The sequence below is a fragment of the Pseudorca crassidens genome, chromosome 20 (genome assembly GCF_039906515.1).
Source record: "Pseudorca crassidens isolate mPseCra1 chromosome 20, mPseCra1.hap1, whole genome shotgun sequence".
Taxonomy (NCBI): Eukaryota; Metazoa; Chordata; class Mammalia; order Artiodactyla; family Delphinidae; genus Pseudorca; species Pseudorca crassidens.
Genome location: NC_090315.1, coordinates 26,222,416 through 26,242,593, shown reverse-complemented (window position 1 = coordinate 26,242,593; position 20,178 = coordinate 26,222,416). Strand labels below are relative to the sequence as shown.

The 20,178-nt window shown below is 35.7% G+C and overlaps 1 protein-coding gene across 1 annotated transcript in view; it reads left to right on the top strand.

The window, feature by feature from the left end:
- ITFG1 (integrin alpha FG-GAP repeat containing 1) overlaps positions 1–20,178 on the top strand; it is a 236,755-nt gene extending 216,577 nt beyond the window's left edge. Inside the window, exons 15-18 of the mRNA XM_067718121.1 lie at positions 10,765–10,889; positions 11,454–11,536; positions 15,989–16,106; positions 18,751–20,178. Coding sequence (XP_067574222.1) covers positions 10,765–10,889; positions 11,454–11,536; positions 15,989–16,106; positions 18,751–18,810 — 386 coding nt within the window. The 3' untranslated portion in view covers positions 18,811–20,178. The remainder of the gene's footprint in view (positions 1–10,764; positions 10,890–11,453; positions 11,537–15,988; positions 16,107–18,750) is intronic.

Below are 20,178 nucleotides of genomic sequence, written 5' to 3'. Positions count from 1 at the left end.
ATATAGAGGTGAAAAAAACAGACCAATTTCTCAGCCCTCATAGAGATTACATTCTAGTAGGTGAAAAGAGGTAATAAACATAATAAGTGAGTTGTTTAATACTATGTCATGGTTAGGAGGTGATATCTACTGTGGGGGTGGGGAATAAAGCAGGGTAAGAAAGATACAGAAGGAGTTAGCAGTTTTATGTAGGGTGGTCAGAGTGGCCCTCTCTGAGAAAATGTCATTTGAACAAAGATTTGAAGGATATAAGGGAGTCATACATATAGTTAACTTTTGAAAAATACTCCATGTAGAGGAGAAAGCCAGAGCAGAAGCCTTAAGGTATAAGCATTCCTGGAATTTCCAAGGAACAGTGGAGAGACCAGTGTCTTGGAGTAGAATGAAAGAAGGGGGTTAAGGAGTAGAAGATGAAATCTGAGTTAAATGAGGGCATGGAGTGTAAACTGAGTAAAACAGTAGACTATAGGAAGAGCAAGAGCTAAAGCAGGGAACCTAATTAGAAAGCTAGTAAAATAATTATGGCTTGAAATGATGGTGGCTTTGACCACGGTAATAGTCATGCAGGTAGAAATGTTGGGATTGTGGATATTTTGGGATTGTGGATATATATTTGATTTTTTGGCAGACTGGGTAGAGGATATGAGGGGAAAAAAGTACTGTAACTATAGTGTTACTGGCCAGAGCAAGTAGAAAGATGGAGTTGCCATAACTGAAATGGAGCAGGTATTGGAAGAAAAATCAGGAGCTCTGGGGTTTTTTTGTTGTTAACTTTTTTCTTTTTTCTCATTAGTCATCCATTTTATACACATCAGTGAATACATGTCAATCCCAGTCTCCCAATACATCACACCACCCCCCCACCCCCCACTGCTTTCCCCCCTTAGTGTCTATACGTTTGTTCTCTACTCCTGTATCTCAATTTCTGCTCTGCAAACTGGTTCATCTGTACCATTTCCTAGGTTCCACATATATGTGTTAATATACGATATTTGTTTTTCTCTTTCTGACTTACTTCACTCTGTATGACAGTCTCTAGATCCATCCATGTCTCTACAAATGACCCAATTTCGTTCCTTTTTGTGGCTGAGTAATATTCCATCGTATATATGTACCACATCTTCTTTATCCATTCGTCTGTCGATGGGCATTTAGGTTGCTTCCATGACCTGGCCATTGTAAATAGTGCTGCAGTGAACATTGGGGTGCATGTGTCTTTCTGAATTATGGTTTTCTCTGGGTATATGCCCAGTAGTGGGATTGCTGGGTCATATGGTAATTCTATTTTTAGTTTTTTAAGGAGCCTCCATACTGTTCTGCATAGTGGCTGTATCAATTTACATTCCCACCAACAGTGAAAGAGGGTTCCCTTTTCTCCACACCCTCTCCAGCATTTGTTGTTTGTAGATTTTCTGATGATGCCCATTCTAACTGGTGTGAGGTGATACCTCATTGTAATTTTGATTTGCATTTCTCTAATAATTAGTGATGTTGAGCAGCTTCTCATGTGCTTCTTGGCCATCTGTATGTCGTCTTCGGAGAAAAGTCTATTTAGGTCTTCTGCCCATTTTTGGATTGGGTTGTTTGTTTTTTTATTATTGAGCTACATGAGCTGTTTATATATTTTGGAGGTTAATCCTTTGTCCGAGGATTCATTTGCAAATATTTTCTCGCATTCTGAGGGTTGTCTTTTCGTCTTGTTTATGGTTTCCTTTGCTGTGCAAAAGCTTTCAAGTTTCATTAGGTCCCATTTGTTTATTTTTGGTTTTATTTCCATTACTCTAGAAGGGGGATCAAAAAATATCTTGCTGTGATTTATGCCAAAGACTATTCTTCCTATGTTTTCCTCTAAGAGTTTTATAGTGCCCGGTCTTATATTTAGGTCTCTAATCCATTTTGAGTTTATTTTTGTGCATGGTGTCAGGGAGTGTTCTAATTTCATCCTTTTACATGAAGTTGTCCAGTTTTCCCAGCACCACTTATTTCTCCATTGTATATCCTTGCCTCCTTTGTCATAGATTAGTTGACCATAGGTGCATGAGTTTATCTCTGGGCTTTCTATCCTGTTCCATTGATCTATATTTCTGTTTCTGTGCCAGTACGATACTGTCTTGATTACTGTAGCTTTGTAGTATAGTCTGAAGTCAGGGAGTCTGATTCCTCCAGCTCCATTTTTTTCCCTCAAGACTGCTTTGGCTATTCGGGGTCTTTTGTGTCTCCATAAAAATTTTAAGACTTTTTGTTTTAGTTCTGTTAAAAATGCCATTGGTAATTTGATAGGGATTGCATTGAATCTGTAGATTGCTTTGGGTAGTATAGTCATTTTCACAATATTGATTCTTCCAATCCAAGAACATGGTATATCTCTCCATCTGTTGATATCATCTTTAATTTCTTTCATCAGTGTCTTATAGTTTTCTGCATGCAGGTCTTTTCTCTCCCTAGGTAGGTTTATTCCTAGGTATTTTATTCTTTTTGTTGCAGTGGTAAATGGGAGTATTTCCTTAATTTCTCTTTCAGATTTTTCATCATTAGTGTATAGGAATGCAAGAGATTCCTGTGCATTAATTTTGTATCCTGCAACTTTACCAGATTCATTGATTAGCTCTAGTACTTTTCTGGTGGCATCTTTAGGATTCTCTATATATAGTATCACGTCATCTGCAAACAGTGACAGCTTTACTTCTTTTCCAATTTGTATTCCTTTTATTTCTTTTTCTTATTGCCGTGTCTAGGACTTCCAAAACTATGTTGAATAATAGTGGTGAGAGTGGACATCCTTGTCTTGTTCCTGATCTTAGAGGAAATGCTTTCAGTTTTTCACCATTGAGAATGATGTTTGCTGTGGGTTTGTCGTATATGGCCTTTATTATGTTGAGGTAGGTTCCCTCTATACCCACTTTCTGGAGAGTTTTTATCATAAATCGGTGTTGAATTTTGTCAAAAGCTTTCTCTGCATCTCTTGAGATGATCATATGGTTTTTATTCTTCAATTTGTTTGTATGGTGTATCACATTGATTGATTTGCATGTATTGTAGAATCCTTGCATCTCTGGGATAAATCCCACTTGATCATGGTGTATGATCCTTTTAATGTGTTGTTGGTTTCTGTTTGCTAGTATTTTATTGAGGATTTTTGCATCTATATTCATCAGTGATATTGTTCTGTAATTTTCTATTTTTGTAGTATCTTTGTCTGGTTTTGGTATCAGGGTGATGGTGGCCTCATAGAATGAGTTTCGGAGTGTTCCTTCCTCTGCAATTTTTTGGAAGAGTTTGAGAAGGATGGGTGTTAGCTCTTCTCTAAATGTTTCATAGAATTCACCTGTGAAGCCATCTGGTCCTGGACTTTTGTTTGTTGGAAGATTTTTCATCACAGTTTCAATTTCATCACTTGTGATTGTTCTGTTCATATTTTCTATTTCTTCCTGGTTCAGTCTTCGAAGGTTATACCTTTCTAAGAATTTTTCCATTTCTTCCAGGTTGTCCATTTTATTGGCATAGAGTTGCTTGTAGTAGTCTCTTAGGATGCTTTGTATTTCTGCCGTGTCTGTTGTAACTTCTTTTGCATTTCTCATTTTATTGATTTAAGTCCTCTCCCTCTTTTTCTTGATGAGTCTGGCTAATGGTTTATCAATTTTGTTTATCTTCTCAAAGAACCAGCTTTTAGTTTTATTGATCTTTGCTATTGTTTTCTTTGTTTCTATTTCATTTATTTCTGCTCTGATCTTTATGATTTCTTCTGCTAACTTTGGGTTTTGTTTGTTCTTTCTCTAGTTCCTTTAGGTGTAAGGTTAGGTTGTTTATTTGAGATTTTTCTTGTTTCTTGAGGTAAGCTTGTATAGCTATAAACTTCCCTCTTAGAACTGCTTTTGCTGCATCTCATAGGTTTTGGATCATCGTGTTTTCATTGTCATTTATCTCTAGGTATTTTTTGATTTCCTCTTCGATTTCTTCAGTGATCTCTTGGTTATGTAGTAACGTATTGTTTAGCCTCCACGTGTTTGTGTTTTTTTCCTTGTAATTCATTTCTAATCTGATAGCGTTGTGGTCAGAAAAGATGCTTGATATGATTTCAATTTTCTTAAATTTACTGAGGCTTGATTTGTGACCCAGGATGCGATCGATCCTGGAGAATGTTCCATGCGCACTTGAGAAGAAAGTGTAATCTGCTGTTTTTGGATGGAATGTCCTATAAATATCAATTAAATCTATCTGGTCTTTTGTGTCATTTAAAGCTTCTGTTTCCTTATTTATTTTCATTTTGCATGATCTGTCCATTGGTGTAAGTGAAGTGTTAAAGTCCCCCACTATTATTGTGTTACTGTTGATTTCCTCTTTTATAGCTGTTAGCAGTTGCCTTATGTATTGAGGTGCTCCTGTGTTGGGTGCATATATATTTATAATTGTTATATATTCTTCTTGGAGTGATCCCTTGATCATTATGTAGTGTCCTTCCTTGTCTCTTGTAACATTCTTTATTTTAAAGTATGTTTTACTGATACGAGTATTGCTACTCCAACTTTCTTTTGATTTCCATTTGCATGGAATATCTTTTTTCCGTCCCCTCACTTTCAGTCTTTATGTGCCCCTAGGTCTGAAGTGGGTCTCTAGTAGACAGTATATATATGGATCTTGTTTTTTTATCCATTCAGCAAGCCTATGTCTTTTGGTTGGAGCATTTAATCCATTCACATTTAAGGTAATTATCGATACGTATGTTCCTATGACCATTTTCTTAATTGTTCTGGGTTTGTTTTTGTAGGTCCTTTTCTTCTCTGTTGTTTCCCACTCAGAGAAGTTCCTTTATCATTTGTTATAGAGCTGGTTTGGTGGTGCTGAATTCTCTTAGCTTTTGCTTGTCTGTAAAGCTTTTGATTTCTCCATCGAATCTGAATGAGATCCTTGCCGGGTAGAGTAATCTTGGTTGTAGGTTCTTCCCTTTCATCACTTTAAGTATATCATGCCACTCCTTTCTGGCTTGCAGAGTTTCTGCTGAGAAATCAGCTGTTAACCTTATGGGAGTTCCCTTGTATGTTATTTGTCCTTTTTCCCTTGCTGCTTTCAATAATTTTTCTTTGTCTTTAATTTTTGCCAATTTGATTACTATGTGTCTCGGCATGTTTCTCCTTAGGTTTATCCTGTATGGGGCTCGCTGCACTTCCTGGACTTGGGTGGCTATTTCCTTTCCCATGTTAGGGAAGTTTTCGATTATAATCACTTCAAATATTTTCTCAGGTCCTTTCTCTCTCTCTTCTCCTTCTACGACCCCTATAATGCAAGTGTTGTTGCATTTAATGTTGTCCCAGAGGTCTCTTAGGCTGTCTTCATTTCTTTTCATTCTTTGTTTTGTTCTGCAGCAGTGAATTCCACCATTCTGTCTTCTAGGTCACATATCCGTTCCTCTGCCTCAGTTATTCTGGTATTGGTTCCTTCTAGTGTAGTTTTCATTTCAGTTACTGTATTGTTCATCGCTGTTTGTTTGTTCTTTAACTCTTCTAGGTCTTTGTTAAACATTTCTTGCATTTTCTCAATCTTTGTCTCCGTTGTTTTTTCGAGGTCCTGGATCATCTTCACTATCATTATTCTGAATTCTTTTTCTGGAAGGTTGCCTATCTCCACTTCATTTAGTTGTTTTTCTGGGGTTTTATCTTGTTCCTTCATCTGGTACATAGCCCTCTGCCTTTTCGTCTTTTCTGTCTTTCTGTGAATGTGGTTTTTGTTCCACAGGCTGCAGGATTGTAGTTCTTGCTTCTGCCATATTTAACATTTAGTTTAACAACATTTACTGTCTCTTAGGCACTCTTTTAAGCATTATCATTCAATCAGCACAAGTCTATGAGACAAACTAATTCTGTAGCCCATGCAGCTTTACAGTTTTACATACATAGTTTAACTGTATTAAGAGCGCCTATCCCTAAATTCAGTGTTCCTTTTCATTATACTTTTCTCTTACTAATGTAAGAATTGTATAAAAAATCAGGTATATATACTTTCCAATGATGTCATATATCTGGGTAACATTAGTAGATGTTTAGCAGAGTCCCACTGAATATTAAAATGTTTAGGTATTAACTAACCCTGTAATTTTTTTTTTTTTTAATTTGGCTGTGCCAGATCTCAGTTGCAGCACGTGGGATCCTTGTCACCATGGGCAGGACCTTTTAGTTGCGGCATGTGGGATCTAGTTCCGTGACCAGGGATTGAACCTGGGCCCCCCGCACTGGGAGTGCAGAGTCCCAGCCCTGGACCTCCAGGGAAGTCCCTAACCCTGTTAGTATTTAAATATTCTGTTTAATTATGTAGCAAATACCTAGCAAATAAATACCGTCTTTTAAAGTGAACCATGATAGAGAGAGATTGATTTTTGGAATGTCAGTGTGAGGACTTCATGAACCTGCTGTCCCCTCCCTCCCCGTAAAACAAACAGACAAACAAACAAAAAGTACTGGCCTAACAACTAACATTAACCATTTCAGAACTCTGGAAATTAACCAAAGCCACAGAATGTTCTGAGCATTGTCTATCCAAGAGGAACTCCTGATACTTAAGACAACAGAGTCTGTGGCATTTTAACTTGGGGCTGTTTACATCCCACCTCCCCTCTCTGCTGAATGGTGCAGCAGCCATGAATAGCTAGTAGCCTCACAGTCACTGGACGGGATGGAACTTTGGAGTCCATTAAAATTCCCATCTCTATAGCACTGTCAATATGCGTCTAAACTAGCAACTCCTTGGAAAATCCCTTCTCAGGATGTTGGGGCTATTTGATTTGACTCAGAGTTCAACCCAGCAGGAAAAAGAAAAGCCCTATTCCTCCAAGACATTACCCAAAACAACAGTCTGTTGGAAAAATCCCAGGTGTAGTGAACAAGAGCTTGGCCAAAACATAAAAGGAAGCCCTGAGGCACCAGACAGCCACAGGCAACTTTGAAAGGCTGAAATATATTCTTGGACATCTTACATGGCTAAGAACATGCCTAGAAAGGAAAATACCTCATTCAGATACTTAGCTTGAGTGTGCTACCTCGAGGCTCTGCTCAAGCAAGAAATGAAAGGTAAGGCTATCTTGTAAAGTGCCTGAAGTTTGAAGGCATATCTTCACACACAAATCCCACTGACAAAGTTTGGAAGATATACAGACAAGATATTTAAGGAAATCTAATGGCCAATCATTAGCTGACCACTGAGTTATACTGAGCCATGTATGCCTCCTCGGAAACCAGGCTTAGAACAAGAACTTTAAAAATAAGAAAATAAAAGAACTTTGTGGCAGGCACTGTAGGGAATACAGAATCTATAGAATCCATCTAGGAAAGTCACTAAACAAATGAGCAACAACAATATCAAAAGAAAGACCATCAAACCCTTAGAGGGAGATACCATAGCTGTTATATTATCTAAGAAGTCCACTTTCAAACAACAACCAAAAAACACTATAAAACATGCAAAGAAACAGGAAAGTATGCCACATACACATTTTTTTAAAAAAAGCAAACAACAGAAAATGTGCCCAGTGGTGTTGGACTTAGTTAACAGAACCTATAAATTGGCTATTATAAACATGTTCAAAGACCTAAAGGAAACTAGGATTAAAAAACTAAAGGTAAGTATTACAACTGTGTCCCACTAATAGAAGATATAAGTGAAGAAGTAAAGATCATTTTAAGAATCAAATGGAAATTCTGGAGTTGAAAGTACAGTAACTGAAATGAAAAATTCTGTAGAGTGCTCAACAACAGATTTGAGCTGGCAAAAGAATCAGCAAACTTGAATATAGGTCAATTGAGAGTATACAGAAAGAAAAATGAACAACCTCAGAACCTGTGGAGCCACCATCAATCATACCATCATATGCATAAAGCGAGTCTTAGAAGAAAAAGAGATAAAGAAAGGGGCAGAATGTATATCTAAAGAAAGAATGGCTGAAACCATCCAAATATGATGAAAAACACTAATCTGCACATAGAAACTCAACAAACTCAGAGCAACTCAAAGAGTTCACACTTGGGCTTCCCTGGTGGCGCAGTGGTTGAGAGTCTGCCTGCCAATGCAGGGGACACGGGTTCGTGCCCTGGTCCGGGAAGATCCCACATGCCGCAGGGCGGCTGGGTCCATGAGCCATGGCCACTGAGCCTGCACGTCTGGAGCCTGTGCTCCTCAACGGGAGATGCCACAACAGTGAGAGGCCCGCGTACCGCAAAAAAAAGAAAAGAAAAATAAAAAGAATACTAAAGGGAGCCCTTAAGGCTGAACTGAGAGGACTACTAGACAATAACTTGAATCCACACAAACAAGTAAAAAACACCTGTAAAACTATAGATAAGTATAAAATATGGTTTATGTATTTCTGTCAAATAGTTCCTCTTATTTCCTAGGTGATTTACGGAACAACTACATAAAGTAATAATTATAAATTTGTGTCAACGGGCTGATAATATATAAAAATATAATTTGTATAATAACAGTATTACAAGGGAGGGAGGATTTTGGAGGAAAGTTGTATGTGCTAGGTATTGTTATTTTGTTAAGTTAATATGCTAATTGCAATCCACAGGCAACCACTAAGAAAATAGCTCAGAAAATATATAATAAAAGAAACTATGGAATTAAAGCAGCAATGGAGGAACAGAACAATTAAAAAGACATATAGAAAACCGATAGCAAATGGCAGGCAAAAGTCCTACCTTATCAGTAATTACATTGAATGTAAATGGAATAAACACTCCTATCAAAAGGCAGAGAGATTGGCAGAATGGCTAATATAATATGACTCAACTAGGTGCTATCTGCAAGAGAAACACTTTAGATTCAACGATACAAATAAGTTGAAATTTTAAAAAGGGGGGGTGTAAATTATACCATGCAAAGAGTAACCAAAGGAGAGCTGGAGTGACCATTCTAATATCAGATAAAACTAGGGCTTTAAGACAAAAATTGTTACTAGAGACAAAGAAGGACATTTTATAATGATAATAAAAAGGTCGATCCATGTGGAAGATGTAACAACTACAAAGACATACACACCTAACAACAGAGCCCCCAAGATACATGAAGAGAGAAATTGGAGGCTTTATTACCCCAATTTTAATACTTTCAGTAATGTATCAAACAACTTAGCAAAAAAATCAATAAAGAAGAGATAATGACACTATAAACCAACTAAACCTAACAGACTTGTATAGAACACTCCACCCAACAACGGCAGAATATGCATTCTTCTCAGGCACACATGGAACATTCTCCAAGACAGACCATATGCTAGGTCATAAAACAAGCCTCAATAAATTAAAAATATTGAAATCATCCCAAGTATGTTCCCCAACTGCAACGGGATGATAATTAGAAATCAATAACAATTTAGAAATTCAAAAATATCTGGAAATGAAACAACACAGTCCTAAAAACCCAATGGGTCAAAGAAGAAATCACAAGAGAAACTAAGAAAATACTTTAGGTGAATGAAAACAGAAACACAACCTTCCAAAATATATGGAGTTCTTAGAGGGAAAAACAGTTCTTAGAGGAAAATTTATTGTTGCAAATGCCTATATTAAGGAATAACAACAATCTGAAATCAATAACCTAACTTTCTACCTCAAGAAGCTAGAAAAAAAACAGCAAACTAAACCCAAAGCAAGCAGAAGACAGGACATAGTGAGAGGAAATAAGTAGGGAGTAGAAAATCATAGAGAAAAACCAGTTGAACCAAAATTTGGGTTTTTTAAAGATTAACAAAATGTACAAACCTTTAGCTAGACTGATCAAGAAAAAGAGAAGACTCAAATTACTAAAATCCAGAATGAAAGAAGAGACCACTCGCTACCAACCTTAAGACCTAAAAAGGAAGCTACAAAAATGGCCAATAAGCACATGAAAAGAAAGCTCAACATCATTAGTTATTAGGTAAATGTACATGAAAGCCACAATGACATACCAGTTCATAACCACTAGAATGGCTATGATCAAAAAGTTAGACAGGGCTTCCCTGGTGGCGCAGTTGTTGAGAGTCCACCTGCCGATGCAGGGGACATGGGTTCGTGCCCCAGTCCGAGGAGATCCCACATGCCACGGAGCAGCTGGGCCAGTGAGCCATGGCCGCTGAGCCTGCGCATCCGGAGCCTGTGCTCTGCAACGGGAGAGGCCACAACAGTGAGAGGCCCGCATACCAAAAAAAAAAAAAAAAGATAAAAGTGTTAGAATTTGGAAAAATTGGAACCCTCAACTATTAATGTTGGGAATGTAGAATGATACAGCCATTTCGGAAAACATAAGTTGACACAGAAACTTGTATGTGAATGTTTACAGCAGCATTATTCATAAAAAGAGCACACATTGCTTGATTGCATTTATATGAATCTCCAGGATAGGCAAATCTATAAAGAAAGTAGATTAGTGGTTACCTGTATCTGGAAGTGTAGGGCTTAGAAATAGGAATAACTGCTAATGGGTATGGAGTTTCTTTTTTGGGTGATGAAAATGTTTTAAAATATGATTGTGCTTACAGCTCAACACCTTTTTGAATATACTCAAAACCACTTAACTGTATACTTTAAATAGGTGATGTTTATGAGATGTGAATTATCTCTCTTACTGTTTAAAAGATGAATCATTAATATAATGAACTGGGCATTTCATTTCACCTTTTTATGCTTAAAGATAAGTTCTAGCACCTAAACTTGTAACATTTATCATTTTAATGTTTGATGAGAGCAATGTCTCCAAAGATGTATTGTTCTTTTTTCTTTCTTTTAATAAATTTAGCTGGACAACTTAGCCAGTCGGCACATTTAGCTCTCCAACTGCCATACAATGTACTTGGTTTAGGTCGAAGTGCAAATTTTCTTGATCATCTTTATGTTGGTATTCCCCGTCCATCTGGAGAGAAGGTGAGTAAAAAAATTATAATTAATCTATTTTTAAATATTTATTATTCAAATATTTGAATTAAAATATTTTTATTCCATTTAAAGAATTTTTAAAATTCATTGGTAGTGACCAATCAAAGCTTATCTTACACAGAGCACATTATAATTTGAAGAAATAAACCTTAAGACTTCCTGCCCCTCCTCTTCCCTGCTTTTTCTCCTTATCATTTTCACCATCTAACATACCAAATATTTTTATTTTGTTTATTGTCAGACTCTACCTCAACTTGAATTTTAGCTCCAAAGCAGCATTTGTTCATAGCACCTTGAACAGTGCCTGCTACATAAGTGTGTTCAATAAATTAATGAATCCATGAGACAGAAATACAATCCTTCCCTGAAAAGATGGAGAAATTTTTGCCGATAGGAGTCCTATTTGGAGCCTAATATATGTAAATTCAGCTTAATCCATACCTAGGATTTCAGTTAATCAAAGAGTACTTAAGCTTTTTCTTATTTATTTAGAATAATTATTGTGTCTTTAAAGTGTACTGAATGTTAAATGTTCTTAAATTCTTTTTCCAGTCTATACGGAAACAAGAATGGACCGCAATCATTCCAAATTCTCAGCTAATTGTCATTCCATATCCTCACGATGTTCCTCGAAGGTAATGTCCTTGCTTGAACTGAATTTGGTAAAAATACTGTCAACTCTGAATCATAGTTATATCTTTTAAAAACTTTCTCTATTCCTGCTGTGTTCCCATGAGTGTCATGACTTAATTTGCTTACAGCAAACTTTAAATGCCTAAACATACCTACACAAAAGGTCCCTGACATTTTTCACGAAGAACAAACTAAACCTTATTAGAAAAACAGCAGGTTAACTAACTAGGGACTTATACATATTCTGCTTAAATAAACTGGTCTTCAGTTTACTGGCCATAAATGCTAAAATTTCAGGCTGCTGAACTTTATAAGCAATGATCTTTTTTAGCAAATGCTTTGAGAAGTGGTATATATCCCACAGTTGTTAGGCACAAATTTTGAAGTTCAGCGGACCCAGGCTAGAAACTCGGATCCACTGCTAGCTGACTGAGATTGGAAGCTAGTCCTTTGTTCTCTCTGAGGGTCAATTTCTGCTCTGTAGAAATTGGGAGATAAAATACCTACCTTACAAGAATGAGGATGAAATATGCTTAACACAGTACCCAGCATATAGTAATTTTTCAGTGAACAGTAGGTATTTTTATCCTTATTAGCAAAACATGTTCCTTGTATAATATAGCATTTAATTCTAAATCTTTATCTCTGTTTGTTTTTCTTTAAATTACTAGGTTGATTCCATTATTTCAAAAAGCAGGTGGTGAAGGTATTCATTAACATTTAAATTTCATTGGGAAAAATATAACTTGTTCTTAAGGCTACTCTCATGTCAATATGAAAAAATAAGCTATTAAAATGTAACTAGTGGCTTATTACATTTCTTCTCAAAATACAGCCTGTACTGTTCTTTTTTCTTCTTCCAGTTTTGTTGTGATATAATTGACATACAGCACTGTGTAAGTTTAAGGTATACAGCATAATGATTTAACTTACATACATCAAAAAATGATTATCACAGTAAGTTTAGTGAACATCCATTTTCTCACATAGATACAAAATTAAAGAAACAGAAAAAAATACGTTTTTCCTTGTGATGAGAACTCTTAGGATTTACTCGCTTAACAAATTTCATATATAACATATGGCAGTGTTAATTCTGTTTGTCGTGTTGTGCATTACACCCCTAGTACTTATTTATCTTATAATTCAAAGTTTGTACCTTTTGACTGTTTTCATCCAATTCCCCCTCCCACCTCCCACCTCCCACCTCTGGTAACCACAAATCTGATCTCTTTTTCTATGACTTTTTTTTGGAAATATAACTGACCTATAATACTATGTTAGTTCCTGTTACACAACATAGTGATTTGATGTTTATAAACACTTCAAAATGATCACCATGGTTAAGTTTGGTTACAATCTGTTGCCAAAGATATTACATAATTATTGACTATATTCCCCACACTGTACATTTCATACCCGTGACTCATTTACTTTGCAGCTGGAAGTTTGTACCTCTCAATCGCCCTCACCCATTTGTCTCCTCCCCTCATCCCTCTCCCCTCTGGCAACCACCTGTTTATTTTCTGTATCTATAACTCTGTTTCTGTTTTGTTATGTTTGTTCATTTGTCTTGTTTTCCAGATTCCACATATAAGTGAAATCATACAGTATTTGTCTTTCTCTGTTTGACTTTTTTCACTTAGCATGATACTCTCTAGGTCCATCCATGTTGTTACAAATGGCAAATGGCAAGATTTCATTCTTTTTTATAGCCAAGCAATATTCCATTGTGTGTATGTGTATATGTATAAATGTGTGTGTGTTTGTGTGTGTGTGTGTGTAGAGAGAGAGGGGGGGAGAGAGAGGGAGAGCACTCACATCTTCTTTATCCCTTCATCTATTGCTGGGCACTTAGGTTGCTTCCATTACCTTGACTGTTGTAAATAATGGCACAGTGAACATAGGGGTGCGTGTATCTTTTCTAATTGATGTTTTCATTTTCTTTGGGCAAATACTCAGAAGTAGAATTGCTGGATCATATGGTAGTTCTATTTTTAATTTTCTGAGGAATCCCCATACTGTATCTATTAAAAAATGGGCAGAGGATCTGAATAGACATTCTTTCCAAAGAAGACATACAGGTAGCCAAAAGGCACATGAAAAGATGCTCAGCATCACTAATCATCAGGGAAATGCAAATCGAAACCACAATGAGATATCACCTCACACCTGTCAGAATGGCCATCATCAAAAAGACAACAAATAACAAGTGCAGGTTGTATTGTCCTTTATTAAATTTTTAGATGGTTTGCTAGAACCAGCTCATGCCACCTCATGAGCTGATTGTGTGCATCTCTTTCCACTTCTGTTCAGGGAGATCACGTTAAAATCAGCTATGATGGGACTGTTTACACCATGAAAATTGGCAAGTGCCACTCAGGGGTTTTTTTCCCCCCAGAGAGCCAGTTTACCAGCACACCCCTGGAGGTATTTTATGGTGGATTTATGGGCTTTAGAACCAAACTACTTAAGAAAACAACTTTATTACAGCATTATGCTTGAAATAAGATATCAATAAAAACAGTTATAGGCTTCCCTGGTGGCGCAGTGGTTGAGAGTCCGCCTGCTGATGCAGGGGACACGGGCTCGTGCCCTGGTCCGGGAGGATCCCACATGCCGCGGAGCGGCTGGGCCCGTGAGCCATGGCCGCTGAGCCTGCGTGTCCGGAGCCTGTGCTCCGCAACAGGAGAGGCCACAGCAGTGAGAGGCCCGCGTACCGCAAAGAAAAAAAAAAAAACAGTTATGGTCTGAGTTTAGACTTTTTTAATGAGTCTATTAAAATTTTGAAATTTATAACAAAATGAATCTGCACAAGAAACTATATGAATTATAGTACTTCTATATCATGCAATATCATGATAATCTTTTAAAATAGAGTGGTAAAGCAAAAGATAAAAGGAAAATGCACTTATGAATAATAAGCAATGATTTGTGATTTATAAAGAAGATATCTATGCGTATATGTTTATGTATGTATAGAATACCTCTGGAAGGATATGTAAGAAACTGAGAAGAATGACTGCTTCTGAGTAAGAAACTCAGTATTGGCCTTTTGTTCATTGTTTTTCTTACCGAAATTCCTTTATTCATGGGTTTTTAAAATCTATTTTTAAATTAGAACTACCGGGACTTCCCTGGCGGCCCAGTGGTTAAGACTTCACCTTCCAATGCAGGGGGTGCGGGTTTGATCTCTGGTTGGGGAGCTAAGATCCCACATGCCTTGGGGCCAAAAAACCAAAACATAAAACAGAACCAATATTGTAACAAATTCAATAAAGACTTATAGATAGATAGATAGATAAATTGGAACTACCAAAAAAATCTCATGAAAGGACCTTTTCTTATGTATGAGGTAAGGTGCTGAGAATAGCTAACCTCAACTAATTAACAGTATTTGTTTCTTAAGGTTTTCTTACTCTTGAATTTCTGGGAAATTTTGTTATAGCCTTTCTTCCATAATAAGCTCAACATTTTTCACGTTTCTCTTGCTCTTTCTGAAAAAAATGTTCTTTTCAAATTTATGTACATAATAAAAACCAAATTGATTTTAGTTTGAGGTGTATTTTGAGATTTATTGACTAGAGGCTAACTTATGGATCAGTAAATTTTAATTATCCCAAAATAAGTCAGTTGGTGCTTGCCATTTATCAGAATAATCTTACCTTTATTAAACTTTTAAGATGAAAATATATCCATTATCTATTTTCAGAGAGAACAAAAAGTTCTTTATATATAACCACCTACAGTGTTGGTAATATAGACCTCAGTTTTAGGCTTTTCAGTGTTTGCAAGTGCTGTATTATGTGGACTGTTTTAGAGGAAAGAGCTAGTTCTATTTATGCTAAAGTTTGTATATTGCCATTAACACTGAGAAACTAAAAGTGATTTTGTAAGAAGTCTCAGTATCATTGTAATAATGTAAACCCTCCAACATGACATTTTGTACAAGCATCTATCTACACCTACTTGGACATATGGTTCTTTTACTTAGTCATAGTACATATGTGAACAGGGGTCAAAAAATAAGATATAGAAATCTTATCAAAAATCATGTGACTATGTAGCCTTAAAGTTCAAGGTTTCTAATTCAGTAAGTCAAACAAGACATAAAAACAATGTCTAAGATTGCCCAAAGTACCCTTGATAAGTTTACCTAAGAATAATTCTCACAGGAGCAAAGAAAAATAGCAAAGCATCTCATCAAAAAGTCTATTCTATTTCAGTTCTTGGAGTAAAAATCTGAACTCTGCTGGATCGTCAATATTCTTAACCCTATCTTAATTTTAATTGCTTTTGTTTTATTTATAATGAATGGATAGATAGGTGAATGAATTAATGAATGAATGGACTGATTCATTAATTAATAAGCTCTTTTGCTTTTTGGTCTCAATAGTATTTTGTTATTTTTAAATTAAAATGTGTAATTTTAATTCTTCTCTTTTCATCTACAGCTGGAGTGCCAAACTGTATCTTACACCAAGTAACATTGTTCTGCTTACTGCTATAGCGCTCATCGGAGTCTGTGTTTTCATCTTGGCAATAATTGGCATTTTACATTGGCAGGAAAAGGTTTGTTCATTTAAATGGAACATTAACTTTATAATAGTAATATGTTACTCTTTAAAAACACTATATTTCAAACTTTTTCACATGACTAAGATTTTCTGATTTTTCAAGTTCTGTCCGTAATGTCATCTTACTAATGATAATTTTTTTCATCCCCCTGAGTTACTAATGTCTCTTAGCAATTCCTGCAAATCAGACTATGTATTTTAAAACTTCGATACTGTACAAAAGTAATAAAGTGAACACCCCCAAATCAACAGGCATATCAAAAAGCTTAATTAGAAGTAATTTCATAATGGCCTGGAAAATAATAATCATTTCTTAAATGAGCCTGTGTCCATTATTTACTGATAGGGCCATGGACATTTTTTTCTGGGAATAACAGCTATCTCTTTATAAAAAATTAGAGCAGAGAGAGTTTAGGTGGGAAGTAGCAAAGTGATAAACATCTTTTCCATCTATCAAGTATTCTTTGTACTAAACTAAACTGATTTCTGTTCTTTAGTATAACACCCTAAATAATAATTAAAAACAAAACTCCAAAAATGTAGTTTTTATATAATGTTTATGAGTAGAGAAAAAGGCTATCACATAAATTTATTCATAGTTTAGATATAAATTTAAAAAGCTAATTTCTACTTGTGTATGAATATATATTTATTACATAACTAGTGGGTTCCAATAATGTTCTCCAAAATGGGCTCTATGTGTCACAAAAGTGGTTTCATTTTTGCACCTATTATTTTTAGATTGTGATGCTCATGATAATCATTTTTGTTAACTAAAATTACCATCTGCTTTATGTTACCTGTTTTAACTTATGAAAAAGAGAACATGTTAATTGTTCTAATAAATGTTCATAGGTTTGTCTCTCAAAAAACACTCCGTTCATACAAAAAATGATAACATAAAGTTACATATTCAGTTGATTTTAAAATTGCAACTTAAGAGGTAAGATCAAAGATGACTCTATTTACTCTTGTCTAGAAATGTCAGAACATAGTATGACATATTACACAGCTCTAGACCTATGAAGGAAAGGAAATTAATTTTATTGATTTCACAGGAGATCTAATTACCGTGTAAACATTGTAGACTTACAATAATAATGATGCAGTGGCTAAAAACTGAAGTTTTAAATACAAATACGGATTGAAATACATATCTGTATACTGCCTCCGTCTGTGATACTGTGGTTTGTCACCTACCTCTTGGACCACTTCTCTTTTCACCTACGCTGGCTGTTCTTTCTGCCACGGTGTCTGCCCTAGGCCCTCTTTATATACTTTCCCTGCCAGTTTTATCTAAAATCATGGCTTGAGCTATTACCTCAGAGATGCCCAGCCCTCATCTCTCTCTAAAGGTCTCTCCCCCACTTCCAACTGTCACCGTGAAACCTCTACCTAGATCACTTGCAAGCAACTTAAAACCAGTTTCCTAAAGCTGTCTCTCTTCTTTCTTACTCCCTGCAAGATTTAATCAGTTGCCCTCCTCATTGTGCCTCCCTACAATCTCTGCAGCTGACTCCACTTCTGAATTCCTTACACCAGTGCTTTTAGTTTAGTTCAGCTCCTTGTTAAATACTCCCTGTCCTCCCAAATTCCATTCTCTCCCCTTCGCTCCATTTAGCACTTTTGCTGCCGGATTACTCATCATTAAGTTTAGTCTTAATCATGTCACTCCTCTGCTCAAAACCCTCTGGTGACCACCCCCTGCCTAAAATGTGTAACTCCCTCAGCCTATAGCCTACATAGTACTTCCATGTGACTCTACCATACACCTTTCCAGTCTTTATCTTATCAGTTACTGTCACATATCCCGTGCTCCTGCCAGACTTCTCAGGATTGTTCCTGTTCTTCCCGCATCTTGTAGTGAATGTCCCTCCTCTTCATTTCCATAAACACTATCTTTTCAAAGCTTTGCCTTTCATCATGCCAACCCAGAAGTAATCTCAGAATATTGGTAACATTTTTCACATTTTATGCTGAAATAGTTATTTAGTATGTTTTGCTATTTTCTTTTTAGGCTTTAATAAGTTCCTTGAGAACAAGACACAGAACTGTGTCTTTTCTAATCCCTCAAAATTTCAAGCACATAGGACTTCCCTGGTGGTCCAGTGGTTAAGAGTCCACGCTTCCACTGCAGGGGGCGCAGGTTCGATCCCTGGTTGGGGAACTAAGATCCCACATGCCACACAGCACAGCCAAAAAAAAAAATTCCAAGCACAATACTTTGCTGGGAACAGAGGATCAATAAATATATGCCAAATCAATAGGTTAACCCCAAAATAATTAATGTACTTTAATATAATTAGATTCAGCAGTGTTAAGAATGGGAAAAATGTAACAGTTGATTCCATTCTTACAAAATCTAATGTTTACTCCTACTTTCAAATAAATAATAAATAACAAACTAAGCTTTTAAGGAACATTTCTTGTTGGTTTTTTAAATTCAATTTAGAGGATTGTTCATTATAAGATAGCTACTGTAAACTATAAAAATATTTCATAAGATTATTACATAATAAAATCACACCTTTTACCTACTAATTGCTCAGGCTTTTATTTTTTTAATTAACCACTTTTTAAATTAATCTTTTCTTGACATTTTCCTATCATTTATAAACTAGTCTAAAATTCTTTTTCAGAAAGCAGATGATAGAGAAAAACGACAAGAAGCCCATCGGTTTCATTTTGATGCTATGTGACTTGCCTTTAGCAGTGCATAATGGAACGGCTATTCACTTGATTAACTTGGCTTAAATATTAAACTTGGCTTATAGAAGAAAACAGGCGATTTTATTATTTATAAATGATACATCCCTTGGTAATTATTGGAAAGTATTCAAATAAATATGGTCTGAATGTGTTACAAGGTCTTTTTTTAAAGCATTTTGTATACAATAATTTGGGTTCTTTTTTCAATTGTGCTGTACATATTTGTTCCTTCGCGGAATGTGTTGCATGTACTAAGGTGTTTACGTATTTATAATCTTATTAGAATAATGATGATGGAAAAAGACACGTGTAAATAAAAATATTTAAATGAGCAGGGTTTTTTGTTTTCCACTTGAATCCATCTTGTTTCTTATTCTAACGATGCAAATTATACTTCTGTGAATGTATCAAAGATAAAATTATTAACCATTCACCCTCATTATAGCATGTCAGGGGGTCTTTCACTGATGGTATACAATATAGTGATTGGGTACGCTGGCTTTGGAATCGCAGTCAGACTTGCCTTAAACTCCTGGTTACACGACTTACAAGCTGTTTGAACTTAGCTAATTGCTTAAGCCTTAGTTTTCTTGTTTATAAACAGAGCTAATACACTATTCACTTGAGGTGTTGTATACATTAAATGGGATGATGTACACAAAGTACCCAGCTTGGTGCCTAGCATAGAGTAAATTTTCAATAAGTGGTAGTTGTCATTATTTATTATTATTAAATAATTTTTTTACAGACTTCTACAACTAATTATCAAAATATATTTAGACTTGATAGGATTTTATTTTCAAGCATGTAGAAAGCATAGTCTTTGGAAAACTTAAATTCCTAGTGTTGACACCCTCTATTAAGATTTATTACTTGTTTATATTAACTGAAAATTATATCATAATACCCTCCAAGAATTAATGTGCCCTAATAATTTTCATTTGAACACTGATTTTTATCATGTGGTAATGAAAAGCATTTGATTTCTTGAAAGGAAACTGCTGTAGATAGCATCTGGGAATGCAAATCTTCAATCACATTTCTATTCTCAAAAGCTTGTAAGAGTCTATAATTTACATTCAGACTTCAATGCAAATTTTTATGAACTTCCCCTTGCCAAAAAGTTACATATAAGATTGGGAAAAAGTTTATGTATCAATGCTAATAACTTCCTAATATGCAAATGGACGTATGATAGCTATAAAACACAAAAACTTATCTGAAAGCAACTAATTTTGTTCTTCATGGTTTTTTTCCTTACAGTTCACTGAGAATGGCATGTGTATAAGTGGTTTACTTTGTGTATCTAAGCATGTTAATATGTATTCTTAATAAATATTCTGTATTGAAACAAAGAA